The 19,170-nt window shown below is 42.1% G+C and overlaps 1 protein-coding gene across 1 annotated transcript in view; it reads left to right on the top strand.

Annotated features, from left to right (window-relative positions):
• GRM5 (glutamate metabotropic receptor 5) overlaps positions 1-19,170 on the top strand; it is a gene marked incomplete at both ends in the record, with an annotated part of 244,301 nt that overhangs the window by 75,485 nt on the left and 149,646 nt on the right. The window contains one exon of the mRNA XM_081327702.1: positions 4,110-4,359. Within this exon, the coding sequence (XP_081183828.1) occupies positions 4,110-4,359 (250 nt within the window). The remainder of the gene's footprint in view (positions 1-4,109; positions 4,360-19,170) is intronic.

The following is a 19,170-nucleotide window of genomic DNA, read 5'->3' as shown; positions in this document are numbered from 1 at the left end:
TGGCAAATGTGACTTGCATTTTCTCTGGGCAATTAAGAAGAGAGGCTGTGATCCGAAGCTTGGACTAATGCTCCTCTGGAAAACGCTATGCTGAAACTGTTTTATGAATAATGAAAAGAGCTGTAAATAACAGTGCGTTTCTGCCACTAAGTAGCTAATTTGCAAAATGGCTAGCCAACATTATTCAATTTGGCATCAGCAGTCCTTTGTCATGAGTAATTGAACAGGTTCCTTTGACTTTGGAAGTCCAAGCAAGTGTAACCACCAACTCAGTAATGCTTCTTTTTTTTCATCCCCATCCTCATCCTCAACTTTCCAAAGTTAATGCTTTTGGGAATGCAGCTGATGATGTGCTTAATTCCACCCTCAGCTCTGCCTGCTCTTCTCCTACAGAAATGGAAATAATTTTTCCAGGAAATTCACACCCTAAGTCCTGTTTCACAAGAATATTGGGCCCAATGAAATAATTCTTTCTTACATACTTTATTGTACCCTATTGCCATCGTAAAGCCAGTTGAAAAATGTTGACAAAGGCCTACTTATTTTTTAAGTTGGCCTAGTCCTCTTCCAATAACTTGTCATGGTTTTAGGTTGGATGCGTGTTCCTAAGAGGACTTTTTATAATAATATATATTTTGCCCAGTATCAGTCACTGTTAGGCAAGACGATTGCTAAGCCAGGGGAAGTTTAAATTAGGAGTAATGAGTTGGTGGTTGCAGTTGAGATTAAGGATTTATTGAGGAAGAATAAAGAACAAGATGGCAGAGGACTGCCACTGGATCATGGGATAGATGTAATGGTATGGGGGAAAGACCTTGGGAGATAGCGCAAAAATATACTTCTTAGGGAATGGTCAAATAAAAGGCAACTTAGCCCACAGCTGGATAATGGGTGAGGCAAAAGGCTTAGAAGGAACCATCCCTAGTTCCTTGGGCTGTATAGGAGATGGTGGGAATATTGTATTTTCAGACTTGCAAGATTCGGTTGACTCAGCTTTACAATAAAGTAGAATCAGATTATCTTTTTGTGTTTCTTGTCTGGTCTACCCGGTAAGGCTGGCAACAATTTTGCAATCTTCTTGACCGTAGCTATGAGTGTGTAAGGGACGGGGTGGCTCAGTAGGTTAGGACGCTGAGCTTGTTGATCAGAAGGTTGGCAGTTTGGCGTGTCGAATCCCGAGTGCCGCGTAACAGAGTGAGAGCCTGTTACTCGTCCCAGCTTCTGCCAACCTAGCAGTTCGAAAGCACGTAAAAATACAAGTAGAAAAATAGGGACCACTCCGGTGGGAAGGTAACAGCATTCCGTGCACCTTTGGCGTCTAGTCATGCCAGCCACGTGACCACGGAGATGTCCTCGGGCAAGCGCTGGCTCTTCGGCTTTGAAACGGAGATGAGCACCGGCCCCTGGAGTTGGAAACGACTAGCACGCATGTGCGGGGGAACCTTTACCTTTTTACCATGAGTGTACCTTTTGTGTGTTTGATTTGTCTTACAAACGAGAGGGTGCTCGGTGCTCTTTCAGCTTGGTTGTTTTCTTGCAGATGTTTCCTATCCAATTAGGTAACATCATCAGTGCAGGATGATCAATGCAACTAATGATGTTGCCTACTTGGGTAATAAAACATCTGCAAGAAAACAACCAAGCTCAGAGAACCACCAAGGACCCCTCATTTCAACCCTGAGCTATAAACATTCTCCTTTATTGTCTTACAAACTTTGGAGAATACAGTTAACTATGTGTGGGAGAGTTTTGCCAGGAAAGTAGCAGAAATGGCCATTCTTTTCCTCCTCTGCTGTTTTTTAAAAAATAATTCTCATTATTCCTCCCATATAGCTGCAATTAAATATGCATGTTCATGTTCTCTCAAAAAATCTTCCTAGCCATTGGGAGAATTTGTATGAAAAATTAATTAGGATAGGCTTACTCATGAGAAATGTCTGTTGGATGGATATTCTTGTTTGTAAAGTTGTGCAAAAGTTTCTTCCCTGTATCCTCAGTGCAGCTGCATCTATTCCCAATTAGTAGCTCTGGTTTACTTTTCCCTTTTCCAAATAAACAATTTATCTCATTCTGAACAAAATAAGACCACATAATTTCATAAAGAGTTCCCCCATCTTATACAAAGCATACACACTTATGCAAAAGCAGTGGGCTAATGCCTCCTTAAGTAACACCAGCTGCCTGCAATTAGTGCAGGTTCGCATCCCACCAGGCTCAAGGTTGACTCAGCCTTCCATCCTTCCGAGGTAGGTAAAATGAGGACCCAGATTGTTGGGGGCAATAAGCTGACGTTGTAATAATGCCGCTTTGGGGGGGGGGGTGAAAGCCCTAATAAGCAGGCATATACATAGAATGAAGGCTATTGCTAAGCACATTGATTGTGCTTAGATCGTAAGCCGCCCTGAGTCTTTGGAGAAGGGCGGGATATAAATGGGATTAAAAAAAACAAAAACAATTACCCTGGGTTTGGGAAAGATGGAAGGCAAAAGGAGAAGGGGACGACAGAGGATGTGATGGTTAGATATTGTCATTGACGCAATGAACATGAATTTGGACAAACTCCGGGAGATAGTGGAGAAGGAAGCCTGATATGCTATGGTCCATGGAGTTGTGAAGAGTCAGACATGACTTAGGCACTGAACAACAACAATAATAGTAGCACTAATGGCTTAAGTCTCTGGCTACTAGTTAAAAGTCTGGATATAGCAACCTCTCATGTTGCAATAAAGTCAATGCCATCTGCAACTCAGCAGGCTTGTGATGTATCCTTTGATTGGCCAGGAACCCTAAATTCTGTGAAAAGTAGCCCCACATTTATAATATCAAGATAAAAAAAATAGCCTTACTTTCCAGCCAAGATTTTTCCTTCTCTGTTCCTTTTACTGACAGCTCAAATTAATTTTCCCCTAAAGATCAGAGTCTTCTGCCCAGTTTCAAAGATGAGTTGATGAAAGATAGGGTTCCAGGACCGATTTCAAATTAAATGTAGCGTTTCAAATTAAATGTAACCACCCTTCTCAAGATCACTATCAAATCTATTGTTGACTACTGTAACAGTTATCTCTCTGATAAGCAATCACATTTAATGGTATTTTAAATATCTCAGCTTATGTATATTTTTGTTTGTCCTGTATATATAAAGCGACCTTCAAGCTGAACTTGAAATCTGGTGACTTACATAGATGTAACACACATTTTACTTGGCAGCTATTGGACTGTGATTTAACACTGCCATAATCCAGGATCATGTTTTGACTTCCACAAATGTGGGATTTCCTGGTGGCGTCTCATACTTGTACTAAGCACCTCTGATCCCGTTTAGCTTGTTGAGATCAGACAAGGTCACATAAAGTGAGTACTTATTGGAGTACTGCACATGCAAAAATAAATGTAAGGATAACAATCTTCAGACATTACTGTGAGAGCAATAAATCAAATGTCCGCTTTGTAAGTGAGAAAGCGATGCTAAGTCTCCAAGTTTCCACCCATAACTTTTCTTCACCTCAGATCACCTGGCTTGTAGACTGAAGTCTACATGTCGCTGCTTATGTCGTATCATATCACTTCTTCTATGATGCAGTAATAGTATATGATATCACTGCTTCATATAAGGACCCCCGGTGGCTCAGTAGTTAGAATGCAGCGTTGTAGGCTAATTCTGCCCACAGCCAGGAGTTCGATCCTGACCGGCTCAAAGTTGACTCAGCCTTCCATCCTTCTGAGGTCAGTAAAATGAGGACCCAGATTGCTAGGGGCAATAGGCTGACTCTGTAAACCGCCTAGAGAGGGCTGTAAAACACTCTTAAGTGGTATATAAGTCTAAGTGCTAGTGCTATTGATGTAACAGTATGTTGGCCTTTCTTAAAGTTATGTCCCATCAAATACTCATATTCAGATTGCAATGAGTTTGTATTCCAAGTTTGTTTTTTTTTAAAAAAATAATAATATTATTGTTACCTATGCAGCTATTCCTCATGCTATTGCTCATCTGTTCCTTTACTTTTGATTTCAGCTTCCTAGTTATATGATGCTTGTCACGTCACTGCTTCTGTGGGCCCTTCCCAAGAATTTTGTTGCTGATCTTTTTGTGTCTCATGGTTCTTGCTCAGGAAACTATGGCGAAAGTGGGATGGAAGCCTTCAAAGACATGTCCGCCAAAGAAGGGATCTGCATCGCTCATTCTTACAAGATCTACAGCAATGCCGGGGAGCAGAGCTTTGACAAGTTGTTGGAAAAGCTCAGAAGCCATTTACCCAAAGCCAGAGTTGTTGCGTGTTTCTGCGAAGGCATGACAGTACGAGGGCTGCTGATGGCAATGAGACGCTTGGGGTTGGCTGGTGAATTTTTGCTGCTGGGCAGGTGAGTAAATCTGTGAATAATTGTTGCCTTCGTTTTACAAACAGAATCAATCCTTCAGTATTTTAAATTTGAGCCGTATCCTGGTTAAAGAAATCTTGGTTGATTAACATCAGGAGAACATCAATCCACTACGGGTAATTCTTGACTTAACAACTGGTTTTTTAGCGACTGTTTGAAGTTACAATGGCAGTAAAAAAAAATGGATTTATCACCAGTCTTTGCATCATAGCATCTCCACGATCATGTGACCAAAATTCAGGTGCTTGGCAACCGGCATGGATTTACGACGGTTGCAGGATCCCGGGATCATGTGACCACTATTTGCGACCTTACCAGCCAACTTCCAACAAACAAAGTCAGTAGGGAAAGCCCAATTCCCCACTAGTAATTAGCCTAGTAATTAGCCTAGAGTCGTTACATTCCCATAAGCAGTCCAGATCCAACCCCTCTAGAATTCCTTTAACTATTATCTAAATGTGGGATTTCCTAGTGGCGGCTCATACTTGTACTAAGCACCTCTGATCCCGTTTAGCTTGTTGAGATCAGACAAGGTCACATAAAGTGAGTACTTATTGGAGTACTGCACATGCAAAAATAAATGTAAGGATAACAATCTTCAGACATTACTGTGAGAGCAATAAATCAAATGTCTTCTTTGTAAGTGAGAAAGCGATGCTAAGTCTTCCGACAAACAAAGTCAGTGGGGAAAGCCCAATTCAACCATGTGATTCCCTGAACAACTGCAATGACTCACTTAGCAACCATGGTCTGAAAGGCTATAAAATCAAGCGGGACTCACTTAACCATGGAGATTCTGGCCCAAATTGTGGTTGTTAAGTCAAGGAATACCTGTGTTTTCTTAGTGGCCCAGGAATTCCGGGCTGAAACTTAGGTTTTGCAAAATTACACCAAAGTAGGGTAGCAAGCAAGCACGTATCCTCTAACAGAAGGCTTATTTTGTCTTCTGTGGGAGGAAAAACATTAGGATGCTGCTTTTCCAATGAGGCATGTCACCTGCCATTCTTATGATGATTTTATTTTCTATATCAAAAACATTAAACTGCCTGCTTAATTGATCACTGAGAAACCTTTTCATGCACTACTAGGAGGAGTTTGAACAACTCCTGCAACTGGTTAAGCCTTTAAATCAGCAGTTCCCAACCTTTTCTAAACCCCTCACCCCTAGAACGCTTCTGATATATTCTTGCACCCCTTACAAAAGTAATAGCTATACACTATAACTTTGAAACTTCTAAACCCAAATTTTGTGCACCCTCTGGAATATCATTTCACACCCCTAGGGGCTGCAAGCATCCCGGTTGGGAACCCCTGCTTTAAATCAACCCTTTAAATCTTGCATTAGTTTAATATAGTAATACAGGGAAATGTTAGAATTCCTGGAAGGTGGAAAACACAAGTGGAATCATTTATTTGGATCCAGGAGACAGGTTAACAGATTTCTGCACGGAAAGAGTTTTTGGCCTTCCAAAGCTTGCTTAACTTTGGCCTTGTAGTTCCTTTCACTACTGGCTGTGCCGGATGGGTTTTGAAAGCTGAAATTCGGCCAAATTTGGAAGGTTCTATGCAGTGATTTCAATGGCTACAGGTAATCCTCTAGTTACAATTACCATTTTGGTTGCTTAGCAAGGCGGTTATTGAGTGAGTCACACCCAATTTTATGACCTACATTATTTGCCATGGTTGTTAAGTGAATCAGTACAGTTAAATGAATCGTGTTAAATAAATCTGGCTTTTCCCATTGACTTTGCTTTTTTTTGGAAGCCAGCTGAGAAGGTCGCAAATGGCATCATCTCAACCATCGTAAATACATGTTGGTTGCCATGATTGTTGAGACTATGATAGGTGCAAGTAGCAAGGCAATACTACTACTACTACTACTACTACTACTACTACTACTACTACTAATAATAATAATAATAATAATGTTGGATGGGGCCTTGGAGGTCATCTATCCAACCCCCTGCTCAGGCAGGAAACCCTATACCATTTCAGACGAATAGCTGTCCAATCTCTTCTGAAAGACTTCCACTTTTTTTGGGTGCCGCTGTAACTTCAAACGGTCACTAAACGAATGGTTGTAAGTCAAGGACCACATGTCCTACTTCCATGGTTTTCTGGGTCCTTTAGATGGAGAGAGGATAATATAGGCAAATGTGGCACGATTCCAGGGCCTCCTGCTTTCAGCCAGCCTTTTCTTCCCCAGAACTAATGAAAATACGACATACTGTTTCTGCAATTCAATTTAGGGTTTCGACTAAACCCTAATGTAATTTTTTTTCACCAGTTTCCTTCAGTCTAAATGCAAAAACTTGCTTTTTTTTCCCCCCTCCATCAAAGCGGAAGATTACGTTGAGGTTCGTGGGTAGAATCTAGAACAATCGAGTTTACCTTAATTTCTTGGCCCTGAAAAGGTCTGCCTTTCGTTGCACAATTTCTCAATATTCTATTTTCAATCCTTTTCAGCTTGACAGGTGGGAATTCAGGCCTTGCCTTTCATATTGCGTTCAGGCCATCGTGCCTTTATAATGTTGATTTATTTGAGCCCAACATGTTACCTGAATGCATTGCTTTGCTAGCTTTGAAGTAATATTTAGCGTGTTAACTAACTGTGCACACTGATATACAGTATGATGTATGTAGGATGAGGTAGACCTTCTGAGTTTTGGACGGCAATGGATAATTCATTAGCATTTGCTGGCCTTCTTGGAAAAATCTGGGTTCATCTTGTAAAACTTACAGCTATGTAGTTTCTGGTTTATATGGTACAATAAAGTGTTCTGCACAACAGCATCTTTAGGAAAGTAAATATTGACTGGAAAGACAGGCCTTATCCATACTATGAAGACTGAATAAACATGGTGCTGCAAGCAGATTGTTTTTAGCTGCCTTCCTCTCATCAAGAGGACAAACTATCTGACTTGACTTCTAATAAGAATGTGATGATTGACGGCACATTACTGTGTTTTATTGCTCCAATTAATTTAGTTAGCTGTGTCAGTGCTAATAAGGGCTTACCACCATGCAGAGCTCTGTGAATTTGCCAGATGAGAAAACACTGAAGAGGCCATCATATTGTATACTGGGAACTTGTAGGAGAAGCAGCAGTCTGGGGGTGGAGTCAAGCGAGTAATTAGCCTAGAGTCGTTACATTCCCATAAGCAGTCCAGGTCCAACCCCTCTAGAATTCCTTTAACTATTATCTAATGTCAATTTAACGCTAGATTTTTGTGTGATGAAATCTAGTGGAAAAGACAACAATAAATAGCAAAATGTTCAAGCTAAACCTGATCCGTCCGACTGTTTGTATTTATAACACTTTGGTATGTGTTCACAAATGTATAGCACGGTAAAGGTATTGTCCTCTTTTTTTAGTGGTGAAGCACTTAGCTTGGGTTTTGCAATTTAGGTGTGCTTATCACCTCACTGTAAACCTGACTGGTATTCAAGATACCCATGTGGATATAAACTTCCAATGGTCCTGACAACATTTACCATAATGCCCATCTGTCTCCTTGTCCTACCTGGTTTTATTTTCTGGAAGGTGTTTTTTAGCTTCTTTTAACTGAAATGGAAAAAAATGATGATACAGGTAGTCCTCAACTTAGGATCAGAATTGAGCCCAGAATTTATGTTGCTAAGTGAGAAATTTGTTAAGTGAGTTTTGCCCAGTGGTTGGATTCAAATACCTGAACAACTGGTTCTATTATGTGATACAGGCCTGGGCCTCTGATGCCTAGAACGGACTTCCGGAAATGTCATTGTGCACTTCCGGTGGGCTTTTCTAGGCCTGGGAGGCCTCCTCCAGGCCTCCGAGGCTTAAAACAGACTTCTGGAAGTGGCATCAATGCACTTCTGGTGGGCCGTTCAAGGCCTGGGAGGCTTCCTCCAGGCCTCCAATGTCTAGAACAGACTTCCGGAAGTGGCATCCATGCACTTCTGGTGGGCCGTTCTAGGCCTGGGAGGCCTCTGAGGCCTAGACTGGACTTCCAGAAGCCAGCCAGTTCTCCGAATTCAGGTAAATTTAGCTACCGGTTCTCCTGAACCAGTGCGAAATGGCTGAATCCCACCACTGGTTTTGCCCCATTGTACGACTTTTTTTGCCACGTTTGTTAAGTGAATCACTGCAGTTGCAAAATTAGTAACATGGTTGTTAAGTGAATCTGGTCTCTCCATTGACTTGGCTGGTCAAAACATCACAGAAGATTATCACATGGCCCCATGACACAGCAACCATCATGAATGTGAACCAGTTGCCCAGCATCCGAATGCAGATCATGTGACCATGGGGATGCTGCCACGGTCCTAAGTGTGACAAACGGTCCTAAGTCACTTTTTTCCGTGTCATTGTAACTTTGAACGGTCACCAAGTCAACTGTTGTAAGCCAAGGACTGCCTGTACTGTGTTGCAAAGCAAATCACGGGTTTCAAATGTAATTTCTGAGTACAGTGAAACCTTGAATTAATGGAGCCTTTGGGGGAGAGAGATGCCCGTTAAACCTAAGTGTCTGTTTAACCTGCATTAAATGTAATTGATGTAATTTACATTTGTGTTCTTTGTGGAATTATGCAGATGAGATAAAATGATGCCAATAATGTAAAAACGTCAAGTACATCATTACTTGAATGACATGAATCCAGTGGGGTAGCTAATTTTTTTGTTGCCCAGGCCCAGAATGGACTTCCAGAAGCAGCATCCAAACAGAGAACCAGCTGTTCACATATTTGAATCCCACCACTGCATGAGTCTCATTAATTTTCTCAACTTCAAACTGTATTTGTATGTTGAGGACCACCTGTACAGGTCTTCCTCGAGTTACGACTGCAATTGAGCCCAAAATTTCTGTTGCTAAGTGAAACATTTGTTAAGTGAGTTTGCCCCATTTTATGTCCTTTCTTGCCACAGCAGTTAAGTGAATCACTGCAATTGTTCAGTTAGTAACACCGTTGTTAAGTGAATCTGGCTTCCCCATTGACTTTGCTTGTCAGAAGGTTGCAAAAGGGGATCACGTGACCCCAGAACACTGCAAAATATGAGTCAGTTGCCAGGCATCTGAATTTGGATCATGTGATCATGGTGCAACGGTTGTCCGTAAGTGTGAAAACGGTCATCAGGCACTTTTTCCAGTGCTGTTGTAACTTTGAACAGTCACTAAGTGAACTGTTGTAGGTCGAGGACTACTTGTACTTGTTTTTCACATCTGAATATCGGCGGGCTCAGGTGAACCCCACCACTTGCAGAAGCGATAAACAATTCAGCAGAACTTTGATGTGCCCCCAAATAACAACAGAGAAGGAGAAGGATTATATTTCCTTAGAACTATCAGGAGTAATAAGTTGAAAAAGGCAAATAATAGTAAGTAGTAGTAGTAGTAGCAACAGCAGCAGCAAGAAGTAGTACTTCTTTTAGAAGTAGTAGCTGAGAGAGGGATCTTAGAGTTCTAGTGGACAATCACTTAAATATGAGCCAGCAGTGTGCTGCAGCAGCCCAAAAAGCCAACACAGTGCTAGGCTGCATTAACAGAGGGAGAGAATCAAGATCACATGAAGTGTTAATACCACTTTACAATGCCTTGGTAAGGCCACACTTGGAATATTGCATCCAGTTTTTGTTGCCATGATATAAAAAAAGATATTGAAACTTTAGAAAGAGTGGAAAGAAGAGCAACAAAGGTGATTAGAGGACTGGAGAATAAAACATATGAAGAACAGTTGCAGGAACTGGGTGTGTCCAGTTTAATGAAAAGGAATAAGAGTGACAGGATAGCAGCCTTCCAGTATCTCAGGGGCTGCCCCAAGGAAGAGGGAGTCAAGCTATTCTCCAAAGCGCCTGAAGGCAGGACAAGAAGCAACGGATGGAAACTAATCAAGGAGAGAAGCAACCTAGAAACTAAGGAAAAAAATCCTGACAGAGTAATTAATCAGTGGAACAACTTGCCTCCAGAAGTTGTGAGTCCCCATCATTGGAGAGTTTTAAGGAGACAAGGCAACCATTTGTCTGGCGTGGCTTGAGCTTTGACTAGAAGACCTCCAAGGTGCCTTCCAACTCTGTTATTCTGTTGTTGTTGTTGTTAGTTGCGAAGTCGTATCCGACCCATCGCGACCCCATGGACAACGTTCCTCCAGGCCTTCCTGTCCTCTACCATCTTCTGGAGTCCATTTAAGCTCACGCCTACTGCTTCAGTGACTCCATCCAGCCACCTCATTCTCTGTCGTCCCCTTCTTCTCTTGCCCTCAATCTTTCCCAGCATTAGGCTCTTCTCCAGTGAGTCCTTCCTTCTCATTAGGTGGCCAAAGTATTTGAGTTTCAACTTCAGGATCTGGCCTTCTAAAGAGCAGTCAGGGTTGATCTCCTCTAGGACTGACCGGTTTGATCGCCTTGCAGTCCAAGGGACTCGCAGGAGTCTTCTCCAGCACCACAGTTCAAAGGCCTCAATTCTTTGGCGCTCAGCCTTTTTTATAGTCCAACTTTCACTGCCATACCTTGCAACTGGGAAGACCATAGCCTTGACTATACGCACTTTTGTTGGCAGGGTGATGTCTCTGCTTTTTAATGTGCTGTCTAGATTTGCCATGGCTTTCCTCCCGAGGAGCAAGCGTCTTTTAATTTCTTGGCTACAGTCCCCATCTGCAGTGATCTTGGAGCCCAGGAAAATAAAATCTGTTACTACCTCCATTTCTTCCCCATCTATTTGCCAGGAATTGAGAGGGCCAGATGCCATGATCTTGGTTTTCTTAATGTTAAGTTTCAACCCAAGTTTGGCACTCTCCTTCTTCACCCGCAACAAGAGGCTCTTTAGTTCTTCTCTGTTATTCTATTGTGTTCTTATTCTATTCTAAATATTTGGTGCAGTCCATTATACCTGTTCTCTTGCATTCTTAAGTAACAAATAGAAATTCACCAACTTGTGCCTGCAGGGAAGAACCTCTTCCAGGCATTCAACCAGGAAAAGCATTTTTTTTTTTTCATTTAAGCCATCAGTGAAACCAAGGACATAAAGATACAGGGAGCAAAAATTCTTACTCTCTATTGTTGAGTCCTACCGATGGCATTGCATGATGCTTTATGGTTAAAAATCTACAAGCAGTCACATTCCTGAAGGCTTTGCTGCTTCTTCCATGCTTCGCTGAGTTAATAATATATCTGCTCTGCTGTCTCTTGTTCCAAAGGCTATCTGAAAATCTATTTCATTCTGTATCAGGATGATAACTAGAATGTGGCTTGGACGCCATCAGTTGATAGCACAGTGAAGTGGAACCCCAGAATTATGGAGGAAATAATGTTAAATCATCACCATCACCATCATCATTAGAAGCTTCCCTACACAATTTATATAAGTACAGAGCTGAGCATTAATCATTCCATACTTCAGCCAAAGCAATAACATGTCTAACTAACCAACTGGTAGTTGAACAGGTTTTTTTCTGCAGTAGAGACAGAAGTGTATTTTCCACCATAACTGAAAACCAGAAGATGATCTTAAGCAGGGGGTCTTCAAACTTGGCCTTTGTACGACTTGTGGACTTCATCTCCCAGAATTCCTCAGCTAGCGTGCCTGGCTGAGGAATTCTGGGAGTTGAAGTCCACAAGTCATAAAAGGGCCAAGTATGAAAACCCCTGATCTTCAGGAAAGAAGTGGGCAACCTTTTGGTGGCCATGTAGCTCATTTAATGATGTGAGGGATAGTCAAGCATGATAGTAAGCAGTGCAATGTTGAGTAGAAGGGATACAATAGAACAGCGGTCCCCAACCCCCGGTCTGTGGACCGGTACCGGTCTGTGGCATGCCAGCAGCCAGTCCGCATAAACAAGCAAAGCCCCATCCGCGGGATGCAGGCAACACACAATACCACCCACTCTCTGGTCCATGGAAAAACCTTTCTCCATAGAACTGACCTTTCTCAATAGAACTGGTCCCTGGTGCCCAAAAGTTTGGGGACTTCTGCAATAGAGGACAAGATCCTTATGGGTTTTTAGGTTTAGAGGTGTTTATATATAGTTTACACACACACACACACACACACACACACACACAGAGAGAGAGAGAGAGAGAGAGAGAGAGAGAGAGAGAGAGAGAGAGAGAGAGAGAGAGAGAGAGAGAGAGATGGTCCTCACTTACCAGCCACTTGTTCAGTGACTTTTTGAAGTTATGATGGTGCTGAAAAAGGAGATTATAACCAGTCCTTGAAGGTACAGCTTTTGCAATACCTCCGTGATCATGTGATCGCAATTCCCACGCTTGGCAACCAGCTCTCATTTACGATGGTCCTAATGTCACATGGTTCCGTGATCGCCTTGGTGGAGCCTTGGTGGAGCAGTGGGCTAATGCCTCCTTAAGTAACACCAGCTGCCTGCAATTAGTGCAGGTTCGCATCCCACCAGGCTCAAGGTTGACTCAGTTTTCCATCCTTCCGAGGTAGGTAAAATGAGGACCCAGATTGTTGGGGGCAATAAGCTGACTTTGTAATAATGCCGCTTGGGGTGTGTGTGAAAGCCCTAACAAGCAGGCATATACATAGAATGAAGGCTACTGCTAAGCTTGTAAGCCGCCCTGAGTCTTCGGAGAAGGGATAAATGTAATAAAAAATAAAAATAAAAAAAATCGCCATTTGTGACCTTCACAGTCTGCTTCCGACAAGAAATTCAGTGAGGAAGCTGGCAGGAACTTGCGAGTTTTGGTTATGTGAAGTTGTGCTTAACGATCAGAGCCAGAATTGGCAGAACTGACATCATACGTTGTTGCAATCACATGATGTTGAGCTTAATGACCGCACTACTTAGAAACAGAGTTTTGGGTCCCAATTGCGATCGGTAAGTGAGGCCTACCTGTACTTCAAACTTTAAACTGTCAATTAAATATTAACCTTGGTGTTAGTATTTACAGAAACATGTCTATGGAGATTCTCAATCCTTCAGGTCATGGTTGTCCCAAAGGTGCTTTTCCAAAAAGCAACTGGATTTTCTTAGGGTTTTTTTTTCTTTGAAAACATTTTGCTTCTCATCCAAGAAGAACTGAAGAAGCTTCTTGGATGAGAAGCAAAACATTTAAAAAAAAAAGTCCAGTTAACTTTTGGAAAAGCACCTTTGGGACAACTACGTGTATATCCTTGTATATTTATTAGTCTTGGTGGAGGGCAGTTAAGGATTTCCTAGGAAATCAAATCAGGTTTGGCAATTACAGAGTTAAATCCATTGTTTTCTTGGCAAGATTTCAGAATTGGCTTGCCTTTGCCTTCTTCTTCTGAGAGAGAGAGAGAGAGGGTGGTGAGCACAGCACAAAACATCGTGGGCTGTCCTCTGACAACACTGGATAACCTCGCCAAGGCCCGCTGCCTTGGAAGAGCGAGGAAAATTCTCAGGGACGACTCACACCCTGGTCGGTACCTCTTTACTCTCCTACCATCAGGTAGGAGATACAGGAGTATAGCCACCGACAGGCTGAAGAACAGTTTCTATCCATGGGCTGTCAGGCTCCTGAACGGGAAATCTCCATGTATGATAGACTTGCAGGGCCGGCGTGTTGTGCAATTAGCTCACATGGTGTAACAAGATGGCGGGTTTGTTGTCACTGTGAGTTGTGGTGGTGGTGGGGGGCACAAGGGGAGGTTCAACCAATCTTATTGTACACATGTTGTACTTTGACAATAAAGGTTGATTTGATTTGATTGATCCAAGGTCACCTGGCTGGCTTTGTGCCTAAAGTGGGACTAGAACTCACAGTCTCCCTGTGTCTAGCCTGATGCTTTAACCACTCCACCAAACGAGCTTTCAGACCTAGATTTAAGGCCTGAGTTATTAATCTTTCACCAAACCTAAATATTTCAGAATGCACATTATAGTTTTGTATGCAGTGTGCAGTATTGTTTGGGGGCAATGTGTTGCTAGATTTTTTGGCATCTGTGCTCAAAGGAGGCTGCAGGGTCCACCGGGAAGAACGTTTGAAAGTTACGTGCAAGATTCAGATGTCACCATAACTTTGTCATGCTTGTAGGGTAAAAGAAATACTAAAGAGTGTGCCTTCCCACATCCCCGAAAGGTGTTTATAATTATTATTTGATTAATGTTCTCTGCTGCAATTTCAAAAATTAAATGTAAACCCAAGGTGGAGATCAATTACCTGATCTTGCTGTAAATGGGAAGACTACCGTGGATACTTTCTAGTAGTTTCTGTTACTCACCCGCTACATTCAATCTCTCAGACCCAAAGCAAAACAGAGCAAGCATATACCCTATTCAGTCCAGTTAGCATATAACAGGGCTTGGGTGGCATAGAAATTTGACAATAAAAAGGTAAAGGGGTCCCTGCGGATTTTTACTCTGCTAGTCGTGTCCGACGCTGGGGGATGGTCCTCATCTCTGTTTCAAGGTCATTGAGCCAGCATTGTCCAAAGACTTTTCCACGATCATGTGGCCAACATAATGTCATAGAGCACTTCTACTTTCCCACCAAGGTGGTACCTATTTATCTACTTGCCTTTGTGTGCTTTTGAACTGCTAGGTTGGCAGGAGCTGGAGCAAGGAACAGGAGCTCACCCCGTCGTGTGGTGCTCGGTTCTCAAACCTTGGATGTCAGTTTTCCAGCCGACAAGCCCAGCATCTTAACCACTGAGCCACTGTGATGCACTTGATATCTGATAATAAATAAAATAAATAAACTTGAGAAAAATTCAAAATGGCATCTGGGTTGCTTACATTGTGATTAAAAGGAGTTTGAAAGAAAAAAAATAAAAATAAAGCCAATAAACTCTCTGGAGCACAGGTGACCTGTGGACTTCAACTCCCAAAATTCCTGAGCTGTAGTTGCCCAGCCCTGCTCTGGAGAGCTTTGTTAGTTCCAACCTTGCAAAGCCATTAGCAAACATATCTCCCTAGTTCAGGGGTAGGCAACCTTGGCACTTTTATGACTCGTGGACTTCAACTCCCAGAATTCCTAAGCCAGCACTGCTGGCTCAGGAATTCTGGGAGTTGAAGTCCACGAGTCATAAAAGAGCCAAGGTTGCCTACCCCTGCCCTAGTTAGTAAAATGGTTCCTCCTATTTCTCTGTGGGTGAATGAATTGAATTTTGAAAAGCTAGATATAGTTCTAGTTTGATCTCCTCTATTCTAATCTGGTATTGTCCCATAGTTTAGCTTTGTGGTGTTTTATTTTTTTGAACAGTTTTGGAATGATACCGAATTGTAATTTTAACTGTGGTGTTTTTTTTTGCTTTGGATACTTTTTAGTATATTGGAAATATTCTTAAAGGTTAAGAAGCAGGTGAGAATATTTTATACAGGAATCTTATTATGATCTAACCTCATTATTAATTATTAATACAGGCAGACTCACAGTGGCTCACAACAACGTGCCCCAAAGCAATGAAACACCCATATTATTATTATTATTGTTATTTTTAAAAAGGGACAGTACGGGTTCATAAACAAAAATGAAAAACAACAAACTGCATGGTTAATCATTAAATAAACAAACAAACAGACATCCAAACATCGATAATAATTCCCCAAGGGATGTCTGGAAAAGTTTAGCCTGGAAGGAAGGCTGCCACTGATGAGGCCGCTAACTCCTGGAATGAAAAAAGATATTTGGACCCAGCTTTGTTCTAATACTGCTTCAGAGCTGCTTTGTTAGAAAAAGGCAGAAAGCAACTTCAGAACTGAACGATTGGAGGCTGAGTTCCACCTAAACTTCTCTTTTGAATTAGAGAAAGGAAAGAAATACGATTCTCAACTTCGGCAACTTTATAAGACGTCTGGACTTCAATTCCCAGAATGCCCCAGGCTGCCTTGCTAGGTAGGGAATTCTGGGAGTTGTAAGTCCAGACGTCTTAATCTTGCCAATGGTAATGAACACTGGCTTAGACAACAGGAATAGTAAGAGAGCTGGCTTGTAAAGGTCAAGTAACACCACCATACCCATATTTCAAATCCCTTGGGGAAATCGCTCTGTGTCAAATAACATCCACACATAGCAATCAACCGTTTGGAGGGGATAAATGGTTGTGCAAACACCAATTCCAATTGAAAGTGGCATTTCCTCCCTCCCTCCCTCTTCCTTTATTATTAATTTTTGTGAATTTGTCAGAATGTCATATACAACCCATCCTTCCTTAAGCTCTCAGAGCAAATAATAATAATAATAATTATAGTTATTACATCATGGCTCCCCCCACAGATAGGGTTTTACATGTTTTCCATCCAAATTTCTCTACTAGACATTATTCTCTAGGGTTAATCAGATGGTATTCTATAACAGTGTTTTTCAAATTTGGCAACTCTAAGATGTGAGAACTTAAAAGTCCCAGAATTCTGGGAGTTGAATTCCACACATCCCAAAGTTGCCAAATTTGAAAAAAAAACCAACAACAAAAAACAAAAAACCAAAACCTGCTATAGAGTACCCTCTGGCTATCTCTAATGGAGGAGTCCCAATAGGATGAAACCACTCATGTACTGCCTACTTCCTAGTAATCAGTGATACCAGCAATCAGTCAGAATATAAAGGTAAAGGTTCCCCTGCACATGCATGCTAGTCATTTCCAACTCTAGGGTCTGGTGCTCATCTCTGTTTCAAAGCAGAAGAGCCAGCGCTTGTCCGAGGACGTCTCCATGACTAGACGCCAAAGGCGCACGGAACGCTGTTACCTTCCCACCATAGTGGTCCCTATTTTTCTACTTGCATTTTTACGTGCTTTCGAACTGCTAGGTTGGCAGAAGCTGGGACGAGTAACAGGCGCTCACTCTGCTACGCGGCACTTGGGATTCGACCCGCCAAACTGCCGACCATCTGATCGACAAGCTCAGCATCCTAACCCACTGAGCCACCGCATCCCTTGAGCCACCGCATCCCTAATATAACACTATGTAAAAATATAGAGAGCCAGTTTGGTCTAATGATGAAGACAGGAAGCTAGACACCAGGAGAGCCTGATTTCTAGTCCAACCTTAGGCAAGAAAACTTCTGGGTGACTTTGGGCCAGTCACTCCCTCTAAGCCCTAGGAAGGATGCAATGGCAAACCATTCTTGAAATCTTGCCAAGAAAACTGCAGGGACCTGTCCAGGCAGTTGCTAGGAGTTAACGCTAACTCAGAAGCAAAAAAAAAAAAAAATGAAAAACAAACCAACAAACCAAGATATAGTGAGAATAGTTTCTGTGACTTTGGCTTGACTCCAAAGGCCGGAAGAGAGAGGAACTGCTCCAGGTTCATATCCAACTTGGTACAGAATTGTGCTTTTCCAGCCGAACGTGACATTCACACATGGGATCAGCTGCTTTGCAAAAGTTGCCCTACGATGCAAAGCTGGGAAAGCATCCAGTGGCTTTATGACCATCGTTTGAAGGCAAGCTGGAGAACCTTTCCCTCGCCCTCTCATCATTAAATTAAAACTGCAGATTAGGAAAAGAGAAAACAGGAAGAACATTACCTTTTTATAACAGGAAATATAAATGGGATGGTCTTGTTTTATAAAAAGATGTCGAGGCTCTAGAAAGGGTACAGAGAAGGGCAACAAAGATGACTGGGGGACTGGAGGCTAAAACATATAGGGAACGGTTGCTGGAATTGGGTATGTCTAGTTTAATGAAGAGAAGGGTGAGGGGTGACATGATAGCAGTGTTCCAATATCTCAGGGGCTGCCCCAAAGAAGAGGGAGTCAAGCTATTCTCCAAAGCACCTGAAAGCAGGACAAGAAGCAACGGATGGAAACTAATCAAGGAGAGAAGCAACCTAGAACTAAGGAGAAACTTCCTGACAGTTAGAACAATTAACCAGTGGAACAACCTGCCTCCAGAAGTTGTGAATGCTCCAACACTGGCAGTTTTTAAGAAGAGACTGGACAGCCATTTGTCTGAAATGATATAGGGTTTCCTGTACTTCAACAACAACTTCTTCTTCTTCTTCTTCTTCTTCTTCTTCTTCTTCTTCTTCTTCTTCTTCTTCTTCTTCTTCTTCTTCTTATTATTATTATTATTATTATTATTATTATTATTATTATTATTATTATTGATGGTTTGGGGTTTGTTTGTTTTTCCGGTGCTTGGGGAAAAGAAAGGGGCTTAAGATGAAATTCTAAAGCAGGGATGAGGAACGATGGCCCTTTTATGACTCGTGGATTTCAACTCCCCGAATTCCTGAGCCAGGAAGTCCACAAGCATGGCTGGCTCAGGAATTCTGGGAGCTGAAATCCACGAGTCATAAAAGGGCCATCGTTCCCCACCTTTGTTCTAAAGCAAATTGCATTCTGCAGATGCCCGTGGAGTTGTAGGAAAGAACCAAAAGTCACACTTTCGCTGCACATTTGAAAGAAAGAGGCAACACAATGGTTGTTTGTCTCCTTGAAAACAAGCTAGAGAGAGAGAGAGAGAGAGAGAGAGAGAGAGAGAGAGAGAGAGAGAGAGAGAGAGAGAGAGAGAGAGAGAGAGAGAGAGAGAGAGAGAGATGCATAGTTTTTCTTTGAGGAAGGGATCTTGCCTTTTATCATGTGAATTGCTAGCCACTTCTGGTTTCTACACGATTCTCAAATACGCTGCTGGATACTTGGTTGAATCAATAATCCAGCAATGTAGAACACGCAGGCATGTCTAAAGGGAAACAAAGGCAGGTTTGAGGCACGATTGTATTGTAGACCTTACTCTGTTGGACTTCGTATGAAATATGACTCCTCAACCTTAGTTTTGTGACTTGTCTTCTGTATATTTCTACGTATTTCTCTCATGGATTTTTCATAATGTAAGGTCATTGCAGCTGGTGCTGGGCTGCCTGGCAAATATCATAGCTTAGTGATAGGGACTGAAC

This window comes from Vipera berus, assembly GCF_964194415.1.
Source record: "Vipera berus genome assembly, chromosome: 4".
In the NCBI taxonomy this organism is placed as follows: Eukaryota; Metazoa; Chordata; class Lepidosauria; order Squamata; family Viperidae; genus Vipera; species Vipera berus.
This window is presented reverse-complemented; position numbering and strand designations above follow the sequence as displayed.